The sequence below is a fragment of the Ahaetulla prasina genome, chromosome 3 (assembly GCF_028640845.1).
Source record: "Ahaetulla prasina isolate Xishuangbanna chromosome 3, ASM2864084v1, whole genome shotgun sequence".
NCBI lineage: Eukaryota > Metazoa > Chordata > Lepidosauria > Squamata > Colubridae > Ahaetulla > Ahaetulla prasina.
Genome location: NC_080541.1, coordinates 124764634 through 124788740, shown reverse-complemented (window position 1 = coordinate 124788740; position 24107 = coordinate 124764634). Strand labels below are relative to the sequence as shown.

Here is a 24107-nt window from a genome sequence, read left to right as displayed (position 1 = left end):
TGCTCTTTGCGAGCAGATGGCCAGAGTCGGCATCATCACAAATAATTCTGTTCTCTGCCAGTTCTGCAGCAAGGAAAACAATGGCTCTCCTATTGGGTGAAGCTGGCAGGAAAGAAGCAAGATGACCGCCTCTAGGCAGCCGGCTACCTCACTCCAGTTAGTTCACTACAGATTTCACATGCACCAATTATTCCCCTCCGGTCCAGGAGTGAGTAGTGCCTTCGCATCTGTAAACCTCTTACTAAGGAAATCAACAGTGCCAACATGCCCCTTTGCCCATCACAGTAATGCCTTCACTGCCAGGTGGACATCAATCATCTGCTAAGAGCGATGTAGGGGAGGGGTAGGAGGGAGACCATCTGCTTGTTGTTTAATGCGCTATTCAATAGCAGGAATTCACCAGAGGGTCCAAGCACAGGTTCCATTGTTCTCTGCCAGCATCTCAGAACCAGCCATTGTCTGGCTTCTAATGAACTTTTCTGCAATTAGAAATGCATGTGGAGGAGACGAGCAGCTGGGTGGATGTGAGGTGGTAGGTCAGAACACAGTTGATCACTTGCCAGGTTTTCAGAAGACCATACTCAATTATCTTTGTTTCCAAATAATGTGAAATAAAATTTCCCTTCTGCAAACTAGGCAGAGAATCACAAGTTGCAAGGCTGATCACAAAAGGTAGCACTGGATGAATATTTTTCAGTTCCTTGATAATTTTACCAGAGAAATTTTACCAGAGAAAAATTTTACCAGAGAAAAACACAAGGTACTTTGGTGCTATTTTAATACTGCATCTACGTAAAGCATTGGAAGACATGATACAGAATGTGAAAAGGCTTGGGGCAATCCCCGGTAGCAATAACAGACTAGAAGGCGATCAATACTGTACACTGTGCCTGAATCCTGATGAAATTAAGGTAGTACCAGTAAATGGTTCCTAAATCAAGGAAATGGATAATTGTGAATGGATCTGAAATCCTTCTGAAGCATCAGGTACATGGCCTGGAGATGCCCACCTTAATACCAAAGAGTGTTTTTGCCAGCCACACGCATATACTGATGGACTAGGATAGCTCAGTTACAGTGATATAAACATGAGTAATTTTCAGTCACTAATTCTACTGGGTTCAATGTGGAATTACCTTCCTGAATAACAAAAGAATAATTGCCCTATAAAACCATAGTCAGCAGCATCTTAAGGGGAGCAAGGAGGGAGGCCAATGCTGTCAAAAGTGATGCTATGCAAACCTATTCAACATAGATCTTTTCATTGCACTTTTGTCTAAAAGGGGCACAGGTTACAGTGATGAAAGCAGGAAAGTCCTATGTTCACAGCTATTTCCATAGCTGAAAGACCTGCACAAACTATGGATTTGCTATTGCATGAAGTTGAAGGATTTAATTTTCATTCCTGAGCCTCTAAAAGCCTGGCTCCAAAAACCTAACAGCAAACTTTTTATATATATATATATATATATATATATATATATATATATATATATATATATATATATATATATATATATATATATATATATATATATATATATATATATATATATAAATGTTCTTGTTTTAGTCACTAACAGCAATAGTCAGTGGAGGCCTTCCCAGTTGTATCATGTTCTCAGAGAGTTTTCAAAGTTACAGGGAAATCTGGAAAGGAGCTCTAAGTATTTAATCATCGCAGTTTAAATCCAGAACAAATAAGCAAGAATATGGGAAAAAGAAAATATTTTAAAACATGGCCCATTTTCCATTCCTTTCATTGGCCCACTTGAAATAAGAAGACTGGTGCCTCATTACCAGCCAGGACACTTACAAGTTGAGCCAACCAGCTGTGTTATGCCTTTCTATGTGCTGTAATTTTGCAGATGCTAATTAAAAGCTGTTGGCCTCCTGCTGACTGGGATACAACAAACTACAATGAGATCTGAAAGGCCTTCTATCAATATCACATTCTAGTTTGAGACAGGAATCTAATGAATTCAGTTGTTCAGCTTTACTTACAGTTGCTGAGTATATCAAAAGGTACCATTATGTACACTATTACATTGAGCCTCAAAATTCAGCTTCCAAGCTATTATGCCAAGAGATAGTAGTTCAAATTTGAATACTCCACAACTAGGGAATCACCTTTCTTCTCAAGAAGATTCACAATGAATTAATAATTTACTTGTATTGACATATTACACTGCAGCATTAGAAGTGACAACTGTTTACTTTAGATAGAAGTACAACTAGTGCTGGCTTATAAAATGTTATCTTCAAAGGAAATCTCCTAACATGTGCAGCTAACCACAAAAAAGTCAGTGTATACAAATCATTAAGGGGAAGAAGGAATGTACAAGATAAGAAACTGTGTAGATCAGATGGCATAAATCCAATATATACCTACTCAGTCTGGTGTCATGATATTAAAGGATACAGGAGTTTGCCACAAATAGGCGGGGCCACACGTGGCAAACACATTGCTCAAGTCTGGTTTGGGGGAGACTTAAGATTAAACTACAGGACCACAGTCAAAAATTTATCATAGTAATCGGAGGCACAGTTCCTCACATCTATACAGAATCAGGTTTGATATTGCTGCCTTAGAGGATTCTAATTATGGTGTGTGTATGATGCAATAACAAGACAGGAACACAGCTTGTCTCTCTGGAATAACAGCACTTGAAAATTTTGAAATTAGCAAGACATATCCCATATCCACACCCTCCATACACAAATCCATTATATCCCAGGAGAGCGCTCTTTGAGCAACACCCCAAAGAAAAATCCAGGGTTTTTGCTTCACACACAACAAGAATCTCCCATCAGTAGAGATTCCGTCATTCCGAACCCAGCTAGCAGTTAAATACTTGCACGCCCAAGCAGTTGGCTGAAAACAAGTTTTGACAATGCAGCTGTCTGAATTATAATAAACAGACTGATCTCTTACTACAATGATCACAGAAGTTCTGTAGAAATCTATCCTGTTGCAGTTTTCTGCAGATGCCTGAATCATAGAATTGGAAGGAGGTCTTCTAGTCCAGGGGTCTGCAACCTTGGCAACTTTAAGACCTGTGGACTTCAACTCCCAGAATTCCTCAGCCAGCACAGCTGGGAGTTGGTCCACAAATCTTAGTTGCCAAGGTTGGGGACCCCTGTTCTAGTCCAACCCTCTGCCCAAGGCAGGTCTCCTTATACCATCCTGGGCAAATGGATGTCCAATCTTTTCTTGAAAACCTCCAGCATCCACAACTCCAAGAAGCAAGTTGTTCCATTGGTTAATTGCTCTATCAGGACATTTCTCCTTAGTTCCAGGTAATGATATCTCTTTAAACCCATTGCTTCTGGTCCTGCCCTCAGGTACTTTGGAAAATAAGTCAATCTCCTCATCTCTGTGACTGGCCCTCAAGTACTGGAAGACAGCTGTCATATTTCATCTAATACTTCTTTTTTGTTAGACTAAACATACATTTAGTCATACCCCAAACATACCTTAACCATTCATCATATGGTTTAGCCTCCAGACCCCTTATCATCTTTACTGCTCTTCTCTGCACTATTTCTAGCATCTTAGCATTTTTTTTTTTCTATTGTGGCTATTGGAACTTGACATAGTATTCCAAGTATAGCCTCACTAGCGCAATGTAGAGCGGTATTATCAGTTCTCATAATCTTGATGCTAGCCCTATTGATGCAGCCTAGGGATGTATTTATTTTTTTGACAACTGCAGCATACTGCTGGCTCATACTTAAGTGGTGGTCCACTAGGACACCTCATTCTCTCTGTTGCTATTGTTGAGGCAGGTGCTACCAGTACCTATTCTATAGCCATGCATTTGGTTTTTCCTGCTTAAATGCAGGACTTTACTTTTCTAATCACTGAACCACATCTTATTGGATAGCACCTATTGCCAAGATCCTTCTGATTCTTGAATCTATCTTCCAAAATCTTAGCCATTCCCCCAGGTTTGGTGTCATCTTTAAAATTGATAGGCTCCTCTTCTAAAGAATAAAAGAAATTCTAAGAATAAAAGAAAATAAAAATAAATTCTAAAAAATATCCCTCACACAGGAACTGGTCTGAGAATCCCAAAAATATAAATATTCTGCAAATTTCTTACATGAATAATTATGAAACAAAATTTAAGAATGGACAGTCAATTTCTGTAACATATTTAAAAGAAATTATGAATTGGATAGAAAGTCCTCACAAAAAATTCTCTGGGTTGCCACAGGAACCTACATTCTTGAACCCAAGGCGAATGAACATGGGTGACAGAGAATTCATGCATTTTAGCAGCAATACTAGATAAAACAGAAAAGGGAGGCTTCTATGACTATAATAATATCTCACCCAGGGATGTTTCTGCAAGAACCATTATTGGTCACAAGGAGGCCAGATGGAAAGGTAGTGATGTTGAACTGCTTCACTAGCTCTTCATTGCTCTGCAGGACTCGCCTTACTGCAATATTTTCAAATTGAAACATATCCAGTGCTACCTAAAATCAAACAAGGTACGAGTCAATATTACTCAGCGGGATTCAAGAAATGACTTTCTTCCTCCTCTATTCAAAAATTTAATCTTCTGAAATACTCTCTTGCAGCTCTCATTCATTCTCATGGTCCACTACCAATGAAATCTTGCTGATCCTTTTCAGGCTATTCACATCTAAACAGTGTCACGTTGCATATTTGTGAATGAATCAGAGGCGCACACATTCTTTGGAATGTTCCATTATTATTTCTTTAGCAATCCATTGCCAAAGTCTCCCTTGAATCCCAAACTGGAAAAGAGGTAGGTATTACTATTACATATACTCAGCATAATGATTACACAATTAAAGATTCTTAGGGTAATCTCTGTGTTTATATTTATAACAGCCAGTAGGTACAACCTATTATTTCTTTTAAGACTTATGGCAATTAACTACTTTCTTTATTTCCTCTCTTATCCCAAAGTTCACTGAAGGGAATAAAGCAGACAGAGGTACTCAATAGCCATGAAGAAGAAACTCAGAAGAGAAAGAAACAAAGAACTGAGAATAAAACAAACAACTTTTTTTCCAACGTGCAAACATATCTGTAAAAATAGTTTATTTCTCCCCTCTTTTATGCAGGAACTTCTTTGTACTGATTTTCATCAGAGAGCACCATCAATTTAAAGCCAAAGGCTATAACTTTACCTTCAGATGTTAGGTCAGGGTTACAGCTCAATAATGATCATGATACACATAAGATTTTATTATCAATTTTGGGGAGCCATTTGGGTTCCTGATCAGTGGGAAAAGCATTCTGAATAGGACAGTGCCTCCATGGCCAAAACTGAATCTGATAGGAGTCTTTCTGTTCAGACTTTGAGGGGTAAATAGGCATAGAAAGCCAGAGGGTACATAAAAACATGGGCAACATAATGGCTGTCTGTTAGTCAGTTCCCACTTCTCTTTCCAGGAACAAATGATTCTTCCATTTTAGAAAAACTGGCAGCTAAAAAGAGACATTGGGAGGGAAATAACTAAGATGCTTGGAGCTCAAGTCAGCAGCTGCTCATCCACACATTTTCATGCACGGAGAAATCTTCTGTGTTGCCACTACATGTCAGTGTTGCTAGAATCAGAATTTACATCCTTTCACATGTACACTAGGTTTTAAATTAAAGATCTTTTTGATGTTCCCTGCTTAATTTGTAATCAGAAGTTCAGGTTTAGTCTGTCAAAAAAGATTAAAACAAAAGTCTGGGCAAATGCACAAAATCCTATTGTCAGTGTTATCCATGTTTACTTTAACTGGAAATACAGTTTATAAAAAGAGATTATATTCTAATTTACCATACAAATGTAACTGTTGTGGAGAAACAAAAGGGATGTCCCTGACACCTTGAATGAAAAAAGCTAACCAGCAGAAGTATTATCCTGGTTTCCTCCTTTCATTGGATTTCACTGTGGGTTGTGGGGGCGGATTATGTAAAAGAAATTCTTTCACAAGAAATTAATCAATTGGAAGTTAAATATTATTTTGTTTAGTCGTATTGAGAAAACATGTTCTGTGAACTATACCATTTGCTTCCTTCAATTTAACCTTGTCAAGAGATGATATCTGGGCACGTATGCATAGCAGTTATTTTTAATAAAATAAGCACCAGCCAGGGAAGAGGAAGCACCCCAAAGCTGTAAAAAAAAAACATCTCCTGAACAGCTCAGAAATATTAACTTGACCTAACACAGGACAAATAGAAGAGAATATATGTAGTTCAAGGCGAAACTGTGGAGTCCTTGAAGCTCTCTGAGCTTGGTTGTTTGCTTCCAGACATTTCAGTACCCAACTAGATAAAATCATCAGTGCTAGTGAGTGTGGGCTTTCCTCCCTATTTATATACAGCACAGTATTGGGGGAGTGAGGGGCAAAGGTTCTGCTTAGTAGTTCCTTGATTAGGGTACTGTTTTTTGCATGATTATTTGCCTGGTGTTAATCCCTGCTTATTTGGGTGCAGGCTGCTGGAAAGGAAGTGTTCTGTTCTTTTTATTTCCTTGTTAGCATTTTTATGGTCTCTTTTGAATGGTGTGTAAACAAGGGTAGGCTTCAAAAATGTTAGTAAGGGGTTCTCTGCCCGGTTGCTGGGTGGGGGTGGCCATGGTGGGGGTGGCCTAATCAGCCTCCTGCACCATGGCAGGGAAGGAGGCGTTTTTGCCCTCCCCGGGCTCTGGAGGCTTTCCTTGAGCCTCTAGGAGGACAAAAATGGCCTCCCCGGGCTGCGGAGGCCCTTGGGAGGCCAGAAACGGGCCCATTTATGGCCTTCCTGAGCTTCCTGTATGCCCGTTTTTCGCCCTCCCTGAGGCTCCGTGAGTCCCCTGCACTTCCCTGCATCCAAAACAGGCCGCATGTGGACTCCTGGAAAGGGTGGGATGGGGTGGGCGGGGCGGGGCCAGCCAGGAGTGAGATTTGGGAGTTCTCTGAATTGCACAGAATCTTAGCTAGAGGTTCTCTTGAACCCCTGCGAACCCCCAGCAGCCCACCCCTGTGTGTAAATGAATGGTGTGTAAAAACTACCAAGGAGAAAAATCACATCCCCACTAACTCTGGTAGGCAAGCTACTGCATATAAACAGGGAGCAAACTCCACATTCACTAGCACTAGTCGGGTAATGGAACTTCTGCCAGCAACAATCAAACTCAGAATGCACCAAAGACTTCACAGGACAATTAACCAGTAGAGATGTGGAAATATCCCTAGAATAGTTATTGCTGACAGTATTGGGGATTAAATTAATATGTCAAACATATTCCCACAGAGTGTTTGACCCATGTAAGATATTCCAGGATGGAACAGGAAGGAAGAGCCAATATACAGTACTTTTTATTTATTTCGACAAAAGTTTCAGGTCTATAATAACATAATAATGTTTAATTAGCCTATTTATCTGTGCATCAGAGCGTGCTCTAAAAACTCACTTTGGGCAGGTTTCTTGGTCAGGTTGATTAAAGGTCATGTTACAGGGAATGAGCCATTAGTCACTTGACACCTGCAATGCCTTCAAGAGTGTCCTGAAATTTTAGTGCAAAATATAGCACACAGGGCACTAATAGACACCCAATACCAAAACCTCCCTATACATGTTTAGAAAATCCTGTAATTGGTTGTCAATTATTTCCCAGGCACAATGTAGCAATATCTTACAAGTCTGATTGTGCTTTACGTCCTGTCCCTATAGCCCAGTGAATCAGCAAGGTGTATTACCTGAGCCACATTAAAGATCATCTTGCTTCCCAGGACATAGAGAAAGTTTCAGCCTTTTTTGCATAAATAACAGCTCTTGCATATTTCTGTCAAGGTCATCTCCCTTACACTTTACCCTGTGGCACGTTCTTGCTTTGGAATTATATTCATATTCCACTCTTTTGGCTGTGTCCTTCTTCTTTATTCAGAACTTCTCAGTTTGAATTTGATAATAATCACAAGTGGGTCTCAATTAGTGCAGTTAATGAGTCCCAAAAATGATCACATTATTTGAATTTGCACTATCCAAAGTGATATTTCTATGGACAATGTGGAAATTAGTTCCAGCTCAATGGAAATAGGCAGTGAAGTATTTTAAACAACAATTAAATATTATAATAAAAGGTAAAAAGAGTATACTCTTGATTAAAATTCATGGTTAACAAAATCACATAGTTACAAAAAGCAAAATAAAAACAAAAAAAAATTCTATGAGTGTTTCAATATATCCTATTTTAGTGTTGCTACAACCACATTCATGTCTTCAATTACGTCAAATTTTTGCTCTAAGGTTATAACAAGCCTCTTCTTTTTTAAAACTTGTACTGTTTTCTTCTGACAGAATCTTCCTTTTCTCCATTTTCCACAAAGATTAACAGCATCTAAAACCCAAACTGCAAATGCACCTGTGTAAGTCTCAATTGCACAAGCAATAGCCTTGCATTAATGTGGTCACATTAAACACAACCTGGTATTAATTTGCACTAAACCAAATACCGTATTATTTGAACTCCCAGTGATAGCAATCTACCTGTATTTTAAAAGTTAATTAATCCAATTTCAACTCTTTATTTTAATTTTATGTTAGAGGCCTCAAATGTTTTCTGTGTAGACAAGCAGGATATAAATTTAATAAACAATAATAATACTGACTGTGATGTGTATGTTGAACAATCAATTAAGATTCACCTCTCTGCTCAAAAAGGAGTCATCCTCGTCAAATATCAGGGCCAAATAAGTCACGTTGTTTACCAGAAAGAAATCACGAAGTTCTGTCACGCTGAAAAAAGAGGAAAAACATGATATATTGTTCTAAGTACAGATGAACACTTCTTACACAAATTTAGTTGCCCATTGCCTCCTGCTATAGGAGATCTTACCCAACCAAGTTATGAGCATTGGTTCCTGACTGTAGGTAACAGCAATACATTTTTAATAAAACAGGATTTTTTATTTTATATGGGAATATAGGAATGCAAATCTCTACTCTTCGAAAAATCTGGCCTGTTTCCTCTTTCCAAATACGGCAGCTACATCTTTCCTTAGCAAAGATATATCAGTGATAGCTTTCAGTTGTTACATCTGTACTTGTTAGAGGAGAACGGGTATTACAAGTGATATAGAGCAACTATCAAAAGTGACATTCTTGTGCAAATTGTCCACCTCCACAAAATCTAGCTAGGACTTTCATCATTGTTCCTTCATATAGCCATCCTCCCATTGTATTGGTATTGCCCCCCAGCATTCATCACCCAGTACTGACTGACAGTGTACCCAACAGTGATGGGATGCAAATTTTTTTACTACCAGTTCTGTGGGCGTGGCTTGGCGGGTATGGCATGGCATGGCTTGGCTTGGTGGGTGTGGCAGGGGAAGGATACTGTAAAATCTTCATTCCCTCCCCACTCCAGGGGAAGGTTACTGCAAAATCCCCATTTCCTCCTGATCAGCTGGGACTCAGGAGGCAGAGAATAAATGGGGGTGGGGCTAATCAGAGGTGGTATTTACTGGTTCTCCGAACTACTCAAAATTTCCGCTACCAGTTCTCCAGAACTGGTCAGAACCTGCTGAATACCAATTCTGGTACCCAGGCGGGTTTATCTCATTTTAAGATTATTTTTTACATTGAAATGCAAAAACAACATGTCCTGAAACAGGTGAAAGGCATGTTATCAAATCGGGGACAGAGAACCAACATACAGTATTATTTCTGGTGGATTTTTTTAAGAAAAAAGGATATACAGCCAGAGCAAGGAAGAAAGCACATCCTATCTTTGTGGGAATCACTGTTTCTAAAGGTCCTTCCTTTGGCAATTAGGAGCCTTTTCTTTTTTTCTCCTTTTGACAATCATTGATTTAATGACAGTTTGAAATTTGCTTTTGCTTGCTTTTATTTAATCCAACCTAGTTATTTTACACATGTAGCAAACCCTTTTGCATTACTATCTTTTGCATTTTAGTATTTAATGACTATGGGCCTCACAGTTTAAGGATTGATAGTCTAGTCTAGTCTAGTCTAGTCTAGTATAGTATAGTATAGTATAGTATAGTATAGTATAGTATAGTATAGTATAGTATAGTATAGTATAGTATAGTATTAGTATTAGTATTAGTATTAGTATTAGTATTAGTATTAGTATTAGTATAGTATAGTATAGTATAGTATAGTCTAGTCTAGTCTAGTCTAGTCTAGTATAGTATAGTTAAGCCATGTCTAAATGACAGATTGAATGCCAAATTGTGATTTTAATATAGATTTTATTTGTTATTTATTACCTTATTCTAGACTTTTTAACTGGATATTCTTTTAAGTGTTTTTATTTGTTCTGGGGTCTGGTCTTTGACTATAATAAACTTGATTTGATTTGATTTGACAAGGTAATCATTGATTTAATGACAGTTTGAAGTTTGTTTTGGTTTGCTTTTATTTGTTTGCATCCTGGCTTTTATTAGTTTAGTAATAAGTCAAGGAAGTGAATATATCCAATACACCTTCTTTTGATTTTCCACATAGCAAACACCCTATGAGGTGTGTTGGGCTAAGAGAGAATGATTGGCCCAAAATCATCCAGCTGACTTTCATGGCTAAAACGGGAATTGAATTCACGGTCTCCAGCTTTCCTGTCTCTTAGTTATAACCACTGCACCACCACTGCAGTCAACTGATCACAATTCGGGCACATGGCAACTGGCTTGATTTTTTTTTGACAGTTGAAGTGTTTTGTGGTCTCATGGTCGCAATTTGCAATCTTTCCAGCTGGCGTCCAACAAGCAAAGTTAATTGGAAAAGCCAGATTCTCCTACCAACTGCATGATTCACTTAATGGCTATGCGATTTGCTTAATGGCTGTGGCGATTTGCTTAATGTAAAAATGGTCATAAAATTGAGTCCGGTCATCATTATTCACTTAATGACCATATTGCTTAGCGACCAAAATTTCAGTTTCAGTTGTAGTCATAAATAGTCATAAACCTGTAATGTTTTCCAAGAGAATAGAAGTAATAATGCTTTTTCATACATACTCAGTTTTATATAATTATGAATAATTGTTTTGAGGGTTTTTTAAAGTTTATCTCTAATTCCAGAATTAGAGAAACAGAGAGGGAAAGATAGATAACCCACAGCCAGCTAAACTCCAATCTCATATGTCTCCCATATCTAGATACCAATTCAAGTCATTCTAGGCTTTACCTTACAGGAGCCTTATAATCACATTTTGATACATTTTTGTGTCAAACCTTTGCCAAGCAAAAAATGTCACGCTTTAGTAAGATGTCTGCCCGTGGTTTCCTTGATCACTTCAACAAATTTGCATTCTTCTAAATTTTGTCCACCAAGATAAGAAAAAAAATTCATCACACATTCCAAGTGAACTACCAGCTCTAATGCATAAACATTATTTTTAAATGAAAAATTATGGTAATAGGTTTGATTACCAGATGTGTTGTCAGATCTTCAAGATAGATTAGGTCAAGAAACAGAAAACCACAGGAAATACTCAAACTCTACTTTATAACATAAGAAGTTTGATAGGTGTGTGGAAATCTCATGATGAGTTATAAACAATGATTCAGTAAATGAGCAGTTGTTACAACATGTATTCAAATACTATAAGCTATAACTTGTCTTTCAAATGTTTATATAAGCACTGTTCTATCAACTACGCATCACTTACTGAGTCATTGTTTATAAACTTTATAAAATGAATAATATGTAATATGCGAGATGATGGTTATCTCCAAAACGTACCAACACCAAATAATGAAATGTCAGTTCCGCTAATCACTCAATTCCTTACAAAAGAATATGAGTGTATTATGAATGGACATTTCTGCCCACAAAATAAAACCAGAAATTACAAATATAATTGGACTATTAATTGTCAGAGAAGGACAAAATTGAGGAATTTTTGAATGGAAACTCACTCCTTTCTTCATTCTTGGGGCTCAACACAATGCAGAAACCATCCCTGATGATGAAATACTCAATTTACTGACGAACATATTGGTTGGGGAAGATGGAAATTTTAACTCAACATATTGAGGGGGGAGGTACCAGTCTGAGGAAAGCTAAGTTATACAATTCTGCACAAACAAACACAACATTCGGGTAGGCCACAGAATGTTGCCCCAAGTGTGGGTTCTATATAACTAATTGAGTAACCAGTTACAGAGGGCAATTGACTGCCCATTGTTGACAAGGCTTTTGTAGTTTTATTTCATGAGAAGATGGCTGTTCTCCCAAGCCTGGGGCTAGGGAGGCTGCTGCCTCCTTTCCTAAATATTAGTCACTGGTAAGATGGTTTGGGGTTTGCCATTTGCTCTTCCTTTCTTTCTTTTTTTCTTGGAGCCTGGTTTTATGGTCTGTTTCTATTGTCTGTTTCTATGATATTCTTTTTATATTGTTTCATGTATTGCAAGCCACCCAGACTCATTTAGAATCAGGCAGATCAAAATGAATAAACATTTTATCAAAAGCAATTATAACTTAGGTTGGGTTGCAGAAGTAAGACATAATCTCCTTTGTAAAACAGGCAACATTACAATATTCTTCCTACAGCAATCCTTCACGAGGCAGAGAAGAATCTGGGTTGACACAATCAAAGGCATTTTGGTAATCAGTGAAAAATATATTGACCTCTTTTTGGAATTCTTTGGTGTTCTCAATTATCTAGGGAGCATCAGCAAAAATGTCTTGGGTTTCTTGACCTTTTCTAAAGTCACCTTAAACATCTGACACACCCCTTTCTTTCCAATTAGGGCTCTGATCTGTGTGGGATGGTTTATTTTGCTAGCATGTGAAATTAAGGCTATTGTGTGATAGTTCACACAATCTGTTAAGTCTCCTTTCTTTGGTCTTGATATGTAGACTGATCTCTTCAATCTGGTAACCATTATGTCCATATTTGCTTCCATAACTTGGTTAAAATCTTTACTGATTTGCAATATTTCTATAAATATTCCATTAATTCCTGTAGCCTTCTGACTTGATAATAACTGTGATCTAAGATAATCTTCTATTACTATTTTAAAAACTAAATCAACGTAAAAATATTAGAAACCTTCCAGAAAACAGAAACTAATATCTATTTTTAAAATATTTTTCTACAACTGAAATTATTTTATCAAGATCAACAATCACATAAATAATTGATAATGTACTTTCAATCCATGCAGCCTAATACAAACTGATTTTACTTTAAAATATACATTGTTCTCATTTTTTATGTTCTATTTTATTTATTTATTAAACTTATATGCCATCCATCCCACTGTCAAGTGACATTATAGCTGAATTTAAAATGGTTTGCTGGCCCAAGGAAATTATTATTATTATTTTTTTGGTTTACACTTATACCCCGCCCTTCTCCGAAGACTCAGGGCGGCTTACAGTGTATAAGGCAATAGTCTCATTCTATTTGTATATTTTTACAAAGTCAACTTATTGCCCCTCCAACAATCTGGGTCCTCATTTTACCTACCTTATAAAGGATGGAAGGCTGAGTCAACCTTGGGCCGGGCTTGAACCTGCAATAACTGCAGGCTTCTGTGTTCTTAATAACAGGCCTTACCAGCCTGAGCTATCTGGCCCCTATCCATGCTGATTTTTCAACATGGAAGGTGTATATATATTTTAAGAGATAATACACACACACAGCAATACAAATCACAAACCAGTTATATCTGTTCACATTGATTCACTGTAGCCCCAGTCTCTGCTTTCTTTTCCCTTTCTCTGTTATCCTTCTCATAAATGATTTTAGATTACAATCTCCTTTGGTGCAGGGATCTGATACCTTCAATCTGCTAAATGTGTAGGACAGTACTATCCTATGTTATTAGATTGTTCTAATTAAGCACTTTGAATATCTAACGTAATTTAAATGCTCAGTTTTCAGAGTCCAAAGCAGAGGTGAAATGCTACCAGTTTGGACTGGTTCGCCCAAACCGGTAGTAAAAAAATGCTACTGATTCGGATGAACCAGTATTTCCGATGATCAGTCTTCCCCCCCATCGCTGTTCTACTTACCTTAGAAAAGGCTTCTTAAGCCTCGTTTTTCAGCACTGAGCGGTAGCGCCTGTGGTGCACATGCGCGCAAAGCGCACATTTAGCGCACACTGTGCATGTGCATGCACAGCGAACCAGTAGCAGACTTCGGAGCATTTCACCCATGGTCCAAAACCCTTTTACTTTTTCTGTTGAGTTGAAGGAAAAATGAGTAGCATGCATACTGATGCTTAAAAGGGATACTTTGTCTTGCAATCTCCTTTTAAATTACCTTGTCGGATGCAAAGGTGGGCTGAGAGAGGGCCATGTATCTTCATGACTCTCCATTAAAGTGATTATGGTCCCTCTTAGAGACTCAATGGTTTTTTCATAATCTGTTCAGGAAAAAAAGCATATCATTGTGAAATTCCGATTAGATCAAGATAACTCAAGATAATTCAGGTTACCCCAGAAGATATCATGCATGAGCAAAGTCCCAGGAGCTTCTATCACTTGATTACTGGGAACTATTGCCGACACATGCTTTCCAATGGCTTAAGTACATCCTTTTTTTCTGATTAGTCTATCATCTTTATCCATGTAGAGAGAATACGCAGGAAATGATCACATCATGCAATTAACTTTTATAGATTTTACAAGGTCAAACCTCTAAACATGGAACAACAGGAACCGAGACATTTTTTTCCTGCCCAAATACTTAGAGGAAGGTGAGTTCCAGTCACCTGTAGCTCATTTGTCCCAGCAAATCTCTATATGCCTTCTATACCCCTATAAAGTTCAATTTTCAGTTGAGAATTGAGGAGCAAAAGTAAATGTGAAAAACTGAACCTAGCCACTCAAATGTAACCCTTCTGCCAAAGAGCCACTCCCAACTTAGTTCTTACATGGCTCATCCCAGAGTACAGTACTTCAAATTCAAACCTTTATTGTCAGAGTACAACATGTGTACAACGAGACTGGCTGAGCCTCCCTTCGTGCAACCCCCCCAATCCAATACAACTCACAGTGAAAGACAGTAAAAGAAAAATCCCTAACCCAGTGAATCCTACTAACAAACACACAGTCCTACTTCACCATGTGAATTTATTGCACATCGCACCAGCCCCGCAAGTCAATCGTACTATGCTGTTGTAAAATTATTTTCCATTCAGAAGCCTGACAGCCCACGGATAAAAACTGTCCTTCAGCCTATTTGTACGGCTGCCTATGCTTCTATATCTCCGATGGCAGGAGAATAAAAAAGCGCTGACCAGGGTATGAGTTTTCCTCAACTTCCTGAAGGGGGATTCCCTCTACAGAGAGTCCGAGTAATTCTCTTGAGCAAGAACTTCACAAATGTTGTCTAACAAGTATCATCATTAAAGAAAGAATAATTGCTTGATCCTCCTACAGTTCAAGAAGCAATCAACAGTATCTGTTGAAGCTCATAAGGAGATGGATTTAGATGCTGGCCTTTGGGCTGCGGCAATCTTCATGCAGCAATGTATTAGCACTTTCTGCTTTGCTTTTAGATTTTGCTTCTTCTTTTGGGACTTTCTTTTGATTCTATGATATCCCTCCCACCCCCAAACTATGGCATGTCCATATTGCAGTCTAACGAACATGCTGAGAATTCTTTGTTACAGATTCTTAAGTTTCTTCCAAGAGAAACACTCTTTGGTTATCCCTAGAAACAGGAAGCTGCTATTAGATAAATATTTAGGTTTTAAGTAGGTCTTCACCCAGGTAAGCAGAAAATAAGCCAGCACTCACAGAGTTTATTTGGAAATGCAAAACCCAACCACAACTGGTTATAATTTATTTTTTTTTCAAAGCAAAAAGAAAGCATGTGTTATTCTGAACAATGTTAAGCCTTAGATTAATGCACAAGAGAAAGTCAAGCCATATATTCTTTTCTAAATAAGTTAATCAGGTTCTGATTTACCCATAACCCATATTATTTATCTGGATACAGAATTTTGGCACCCCAAAATGGAAGTCCCAATTTGCTGATTTGAGAAGGACAGAAATATCTTTCAGGCCTTGCCCAAATAAAATATGTAACAGAGATACAGGAAAGGAATGAGAAGTCTCAAAGAAACTGCATAAAAATAATGGTCATATTACATGGTGGATCATCTCTCTCTTTGATAAGCATGACTTTCCTTGGGGATAGAAAGAGACAATTTATTTAGCTGCTACTTTACTGGCAAGAATTCTGCATATGGTACATACTGTTGAATTGTATGCCATCCTCAGGTTTTTGGGAGAACGTCTTGAAAAACTGGAAAAAAATAAACCACCATTGTTAGTTTCTGCTTTTAAAGATTGCTTTTGTAGTATGTTAAACAACATGTTAAGTATGTTAAGTATGTTAAGCCTAGTTGTAATCTGAAGTTCTCACCCATCAGCCTACAAGCTGGGAGAGAAGTATATAGATTGAGATGGAAGAAAATTACCAAGATAGTTTATTGTTGATATTTTCCCTTTCTGTTCACTTTGGAAGATCTGAAAAACTAGATTAGGAACAGATCATCGTGAAGAAAATCTTCCTATGTTGTTACTAAAAATCAACATGAACTTGATGGCACATTATCAAATAATCAATGATTCAATCTATCCATATCTTTCTGTTAAAAACTCTTTTTGTTAAACTATTGTATATGTAATACTTTGCTTTAAAAATCCCTGTGAATTGTTATTTTAAAAATAAATTAAAATTAAAATGCCTCTTTCAATTCTACTGAATTCTGTTCTGGGATTCTGTCAGGCCCAAGCAACAATCAACACACGAAGAGTTCAAGTTCAAGCAATTCTACCTATAATACAGGATTCTTCCCAGACTGCTTGTCTTCCTCTGGGAACAGATAGATAAGATTGGATGGAGCTTGGGGGGGGGGGGCAGGGGGGTTAGTCCTGGATCTCTTGCAAACAATTCAAGGATTATTCCCCACTTGATTACTCCTCCTTGCCGAGTTGGGCATTTCCCACAAATCCAGAATAAATCAGTGATGGGTTTCAAATTTTTTTTACTACCAGTTCTGTGGGTGTGGCTTGGTGGGCATGGCATGGCTTGGTGGGCATGCCAGGGAAAGGTTACTACAAAATCCTCATTTCCTCCTGATCATCTGAGACTCGGGAGGCAGAGAATAGATGGGAGCAGGGCCAGTCAGAGGTGGTATTTACCGGTTCTTCGAACTACTCAAAATTTCTGCTACCGGTTCTCCAGAACTGGTCAGAACCTGCTGAAATCCATCTCTGTAATAAATGCCCCATTTTCACCTGCAGAGGAGCAACCAAAGAATGTTGATCATTGCATAGGGGGAGATGTAATGACAGAACTGGAAAAGCATCCCCAGGAAAAAAAATATGTCGCTTTAATTAATTAAAAAAACCCAACCAGCTACAGACTTATTATGAAAGATGTAATTCATCTTACCAGGAGCTCCATTGGTTTGCAACTTGATAGCTATATTTGTTTTATGAGTTATATGTTGCTCAGGACACTGCTAATAAGAGTTGAACTGGTCAGTAGAGGGGGCATGCATAAGTGCACTAACATGCCTATTGTCCCTGTCATTGTATTTTTATTCTTTTATTCTTGTTCTCGTTTTTGTTTGACAAATTCTAAGAAATAAATAAACTTCCCTTTTTTCTAATATAGAACAAGAAGTTCTTTGACATCTTAAAAAGTATAAGTGGTATGGGACAGTGGGTATATCTTGTTTCATAGACTACTTCCAGTATCCTAATTTGTTTCTAATTTAACAAAAAAAATTCCTCCATTGGCTTCATACAACCTCACCATTGTAGTTTTGACAGTTCATGATTTATCATTTTGTAGGAACATCAGAGAACTGAAGGAATTCTAGGATTTTGGGGGGGGGAGTCCTTTCCTTGTTTTTCACCTCTCCTGTGCCCACCTCCACAGGAATATAGTCTCATAGCTACAATTTAAGCTGAAAACTTTCTATAGACTCTAGAGAAAGCATAATTCCTAACGTTGTTGTCATATTTGGCCAAAAATCAGACAAACAGTTGTCACTAAATATTCCATTTCTTCAGGTATTTTTATGCCTTCCCAAACCCCAATTCTTGTGATAGGGGCTAGATTCTGGAATGTTCTCCACCTCTTCCCAAATTCACAGCACATCTACACAAATACCTTGTAGGGATCGATAAAACTTCTCTTTTTACCCAGGCCCTGTTAGGTTATTCGTTATTCGTTATTCGTTTTGCCTTCCTATTTCCCTCATTTTTAAAAATTGATATGCTCACACTCCGTCAACTTCCGGACCTCCGAACCTTTCGTCGCGAGCTTAAAACTCACTTATTCATCTGCGCTGGACTGGGTTAGTTTTTAAATTTATGGGTTTTTAATGGGTTTTTATCTTAAATTTTTAATCTTGGCCAATTTAATAAGTTTTTTAATTGTATTTTAATTGTATTTATATTGTATTATTGTGTATTTTTTTATCTGGCTGTGAACCGCCCTGAGTCCTTCGGGAGAAGGGCGGTATAAAAATTTAAATAATAAATAAATAAATAAAAAATAAATTTTCTTTTCTTTAAAATTGTTTGTTACACACACACGCACACACACAAATACAGTTCTCCAACTGATTTGCAATAAAATTGTTTTACAAAATCTCAAGCAATATTGTCTCAGGCAGTTACATTCCCTTATCTGAGCATGAGGATGTGATTTTTGTGCATGTGCTGAGGTGTATTTATCATTTTTGCCCCATTTTACATCCCCTCCAAAATATATTTATCACTCATTTGAAATAAAACTGCAAATTAAGTTTCTAATTATTCCATGGGAAAAATTCATTACTATGCTGCCAGTGGCATTGGATAGGGCAAAGCAACAGAACTGAATTATCAAGCAAATAGGCCTCCCCTTTCCTACGTTGATTCTTTTGGAAAGATTTATAACATGTCCTGCCAGCTGTGTACTTTCCACCTGATCAAATGTACACAAATCAAGAGCTTGTGTAATGATCAGGCTTTAGAGATTTAACAAAACACAAGGAAAAGGAAGCAGAAAATGCCACATCAGCTTATAACAAAAACTGAATGTAAACCCAGGAAAGAGAGGGAAGGAACAAGACCTATATATGTAAATAGGAAACTTCAGGTTAGAAAAGGCAAGTTCCGGGAGATGAATAAGATTGCTTTTCTTTTTAAATAACTGCACAGTGAGGATTAATTCAGATCCAGGATCATAAATCCTAAGAAGAGAATTACCCTTTTGTCTATTAAAATCAGCCCCCTCTCTCCAAGCCTAATTTATTTGCCTTTTCCCATGAACATTAAGGGAGCGTTTGGATTGTCTTCTGCTACTTGCAATCTGAATTCATGTCTGTTTCTGGCTGTAGTAAGAGGCACATTTGCACAGTACAAATAATCTCTAACTTCTAGATAAATGGGCGGCCAAGGGTCACGACATGTAAGTTAGTGAGATCATCAAAGTTTATAGTGCGTAGTTTTCCTTTTTTCCCATCAAAATCCAGCAAGAAATCATGTAGCACTTCTGAAGAGTTTGCCATCTAAATTCAGCTACACAAATTTCTAAAGGACACAAAAAGAAGGTTTGGGGATGCTGCAAGTTGCCCCTCCCGAGAGATCATCAGGTACAAGTGCTTGCAACTTCCTTAAAGAATGCACCAGACGGTATTGTATGCCTCTCTACCAGACCTTGCTATGCTCAGCAATCTAATGCTGGTTCCAATTGGAGCAAAATGATCTAGATCAACTACTCCTGGGATGCTGGCTTTTAATTACCCAAAATCATGCTAGTTGGAGAGAACAGGAATTGTTCTTTCCAAGGAACCCTCACCACCAGAGTTTTTACCTTCACAGTAGGGTAGCTCTTTATTCCAAACTTATAACAGATGTTCTTATTGGAAAAATCAGCACAATCTATAGCTCCCAGTATCACAGCAGGTCTCCAGTCTAGAAGGAAGAAAGACAAAAAAATCATATTTTTCCAATATGTGAAAACACATAACTGAGTGTATATAAAATGACTACATAACCAAGAGCTGTTCCTTAATTTTTTCTTGTTCTATACAACATCCAAGAAATATGACTGTTTATAAAGAGAGAGAGAGGGGGAAAAATAGTTTTTTCAACTTGCAGCCGAGACTTGCTGATCCTCCCTGACGTCAAGGGAATAGCAAGCAGAAAAATCTCTGGCTATTAACCATTAACTGTAGCCTTTCGAATTGAGTAATTCATATTTTGGCAGGAAAGCCTGTAAAACTCTATATGGCCCCAAAATCGTCTTGAATCCCATTCTAATTTAGACAAAAGGCTTGGATCTTGTTTAAGAAATTACCACTAACTTAGTCATGGTGTAGTTTCCAATAGATTCTCAAATGAAAGGTGCTATAAAAGCTTTTAATAAAAGGAAAAAGGTTTGTCTGGCTGAAACAGTTACAGCTGCTACAAAATGTAGCTGCAAAGACAAGTATGCGTCTTCCTTGGTTAGTGCATATTACGCCTCTGTTTCACAAGCTTCATTGTTTGCCAGCACAGTTCAAGATGACCTATAAAGCCCTTCATGGCACAAGACTGGGTTATTTTAGGGACTACCTCTTCACAATCATTCCTACCCATCCCATCCGGTAGTAAAAGTGTTTCTGGGTCCCATCTATTAGGGAATGCCATCTGGCAGGGCCTAGAATTAGTGCTTTCTTTTTTCTTTTTGCTATGGGGCCTGCTGTTTGGAAGACACATCATTCCCACAAAGATTAGTTTGGCCCCAACATGGCTGGCCTTTTGCAATATCTTAAAAACATGATTCTATCACCAAGCCTTATTGATTGACTTATAAAGTTGTTCATGGCAGAGTTATTTTAGGGACCACCTCTTTACGATCACTCCTACTCATCCCACTAGGTCCAGCAGTAAGAGTGCCCTCAAATCCTTTTCAACTCCTAGCTAGAGAGGAGTTGAAAGGTCAGCTGGAGCTGGAGCTCATTGAACTCAAAGGTTTTTGACATGAACATTGAGAAATCGCAGGAAAGCTCCAAATCACAAACAGCAGGAACATACTGGGCTTTCCGTGAAATACTGTGGTTAGGAAGGAACAAAAAGGGCTACTTTGCAAAGGAAAAAGGGAGGAGATATTTTGTTATGGAAACCAAACATTGCCTTCAACAAGGATGTGGGAGGGTAAGGAAATGACAACTATACATCCATCACCACATAAATCATGAGACTCAACACACTTGCATCAGTTCTTCTTATTTGCATGATGATGTCATGATGCATACAGCCATTTTGATGTCATTGTGGCTTTTTATGAATGTTACTGGAGCCACGCATCACTTTTTTTCAGGTGAAAGAGAAAAGCCAAAATATGAAAGATCTGGTATTGCATGAAATTAAACTGAAGTATTCAGCTAAATTCTTCAACGTATTTCCCTTAAGCTGCATAAAAATCCAGAAATGGATGTGGGCTATACTAGAGTTCTCAGGACAGGAATGTGGATAAAGTCAATAGCACACACTAAGGGAAGCATAAAGTAGGTTTTCTACTAAGCCATTATGAAAAGGGGAAAAAAAAACCTAATCCAAGATGTAACGAAGTGGAACAAAAACCTCAATTGTAAGAGGCAAGTGTGTTGATAGGGCTTTGGTCAATTCTGTCATATCCCTACAGTGTTTGGTATTTAGTCTTCTGGAAAGCTGCAGCTGAGTTCGAGTTTATCTAAGGTCAAGAAGAGAAACAGGGGGATGGCCTTGAAGGAGGAATTCAGTAATGGTTATGTGAGTATGAGCTAAGTCTTGGATGGAGAGAAAAGCTTTTGTATATCCTACAACAATATAACAATAAAAAAAGAATTCCAGTAGTTCTTGTATCTTGACCTACCTTGACAGACTGACAAGTAGATTGATGACAAAGACAGTCTTGGAAGTGCTTTAAGTTTATGGATATGTCTCAGTGCTTCATGGCTGAACCAGACACCTTAGATCAGGGGTCTCCAAACTTGGCAACTTTAAGACTTGGGGACTTCAACTCCCAGAATTCCTCAGCCAGCAAAGCTTCTGGGAGTTGAAGTCCACAAGTCTTAAAGTTGCCAAGTTTGGAGACTCATGCCTTAGATGCAGAGGGTGTGGAGGAAATGGAAGCAGTGGTAGTGAAGCACGTGCATAAGGGAGGGAGGTTATAGTAGAGGGTATAGGAAATGACCTTGAAAGACAGGAGGAAGAGTCACTACAAGGCAACAGTCAGACCAACAGGGCAGGAACCTGGAGCAGAAACTAATTTGAGAAAAGATCTCAAGACAAGCAAGCCCTACCTAGTTCACATGTTTTTTTGGAGGTAGGGGCATATTCAGACTTGCAAGATTCTGCTACAATAACTGGTACAACAAATAAATAATACAATTCTGACCTATGTGGTATTGGTGTCTTAGTCTGGTCTACCTTGTAGATCTGACAGAGGCATAAAGGAAGCATCTTCGGGGAAATTTTCTGAAATCAGCCATGAATGGAAGGATTACTTGACACGGGAGAAACAAATAGGAGGAATTATCTTATGCTCATGCACAGAAAACAGAACAGAGATTATCACCTAGAGCAGGGTGCCTAGTAGTTGGCAAAGAAGCTGGCTCTAACTCTTTTGTAGAAACAGTCTTGTATATATACAGGTTAGCTGCAGTAGTAGTAAAATTATGGCTATTTATGGTGGTCTCCCATGAATTCTATAATCCAAAAAGAAAGAATAGTCTCTCATAATTGTCTTGGAAGCTGATAAGTTTTAGTGTCCCCCCCAAAAATTGAAGCAAAACAGTGAGATAGCCTTGAAAAGAGAATAAAGGTAATTCTCAACTTACAACAGGTCATTTAGTGTCTGTTCAAAGTTACGACATCACTGAAAAAAGTGACGTGTGACCATTTTTCACAATTACAACCACTGCAGCATCCCCAGGGTCACGTGAACAACATTCAGATGCTCGGCAACCGATTCATATTTATGATGATTGCAGTATCCTGGGGTCATGTGGTCCCCTTTTGCGACCTCCTGATTAGCAAAGTCAACCGATAAATCAGATTCACTTAACAAACGTGTTACTAACTGAACAACTGCAACAATTCACTTAACAACTCTGGCAAGAAAGGTCATAAAATGGGGCAAAATTCACTTAACAAACATCTCACTTAGCAACATACATTTTGGGCTCGACCGTGGCCGTAAGCCAAGGGCTACCTGTACACCTAAGGGTCAGTCCTCTAGATAAGGGAACAATCTGTTCTAAATGGCAGTGGACATAACCCAGAGGCAGGCTGGCCTCAACAGATGCAGATATAACTGACTGAGCAAAAGATTGTGGCCTTTGCCATGAAGCCATGATGGCCATGAAACTTAAACATGAGGTGGTGCATCAAATTACCGTATTCCAGAAGTGTCTTGATAATGAGTGACATCTCTCAGCCAGTAAAGCCATTATCAGTACAGGATGACTACCTCTGGCAAAGAGACTCTTTATCCTCTGTAAATGAAGATAATACAAAGGATTCCAAGGTCTTGGGACTCTGTTGCAGGAAGAACTGATTAACACCAGGCATGTGATAAAAGGCCTTCTGTTAAACCCAGCTAAGATAAAGTCACACTTCTTGAGGGGGAAGTAGGGATCATATTTCAGTTTAAAATGATGTGTTTTCATCACATGGTGAACTTTGTAAACTGCATTGCTACAACCTGCTAGTTGTAGCTTTTAGCGTGATTCAAATTCACCTGAAAAGCCATCTTGCTCTTTCAGATGTACCGTATATACTCGAGTATAAGCCGAGTTTTTCAGCACGTTTTTTGTGCTGAAAAACGTCCTAAACTTATACTCGGTCTATCGACTTATACTCAGTTTTTTTTTTAAGCCCTCGGCTTATACTCGAGTATATCGGCTTATACTCGAGTTTTTTTCTTTTTCACATTTTACAGGACGGCGGGAAGCCCTGCCGGTGCAGTGAGAGGCGGGCGGGGAGCCGCCAGCCTTCTCAGCTGAGGAGGAGGTTTCCCAACCGGTAGCTGCCTCATTTCCCTCCCTCGGCTTATACTCGAGTCCCCAGTTTACCCCAGTTTTTGGGGTAAAATTGGGGACCTCGGCTTATACTCGGATCGGCTTATATTCG

The 24107-nt window shown here is 38.4% G+C and overlaps 1 protein-coding gene across 1 annotated transcript in view; it reads right to left on the bottom strand.

The window, feature by feature from the left end:
* QSOX1 (quiescin sulfhydryl oxidase 1) overlaps nt 1-24107 on the bottom strand; it is a 65167-nt gene that overhangs the window by 26694 nt on the left and 14366 nt on the right. The window contains exons 2-6 of the mRNA XM_058176166.1: nt 19822-19922; nt 16200-16248; nt 14257-14359; nt 8666-8756; nt 4340-4485 (exon numbers count right to left, since the gene is read on the bottom strand). Coding sequence (XP_058032149.1) covers nt 4340-4485; nt 8666-8756; nt 14257-14359; nt 16200-16248; nt 19822-19922 — 490 coding nt within the window. The remainder of the gene's footprint in view (nt 1-4339; nt 4486-8665; nt 8757-14256; nt 14360-16199; nt 16249-19821; nt 19923-24107) is intronic.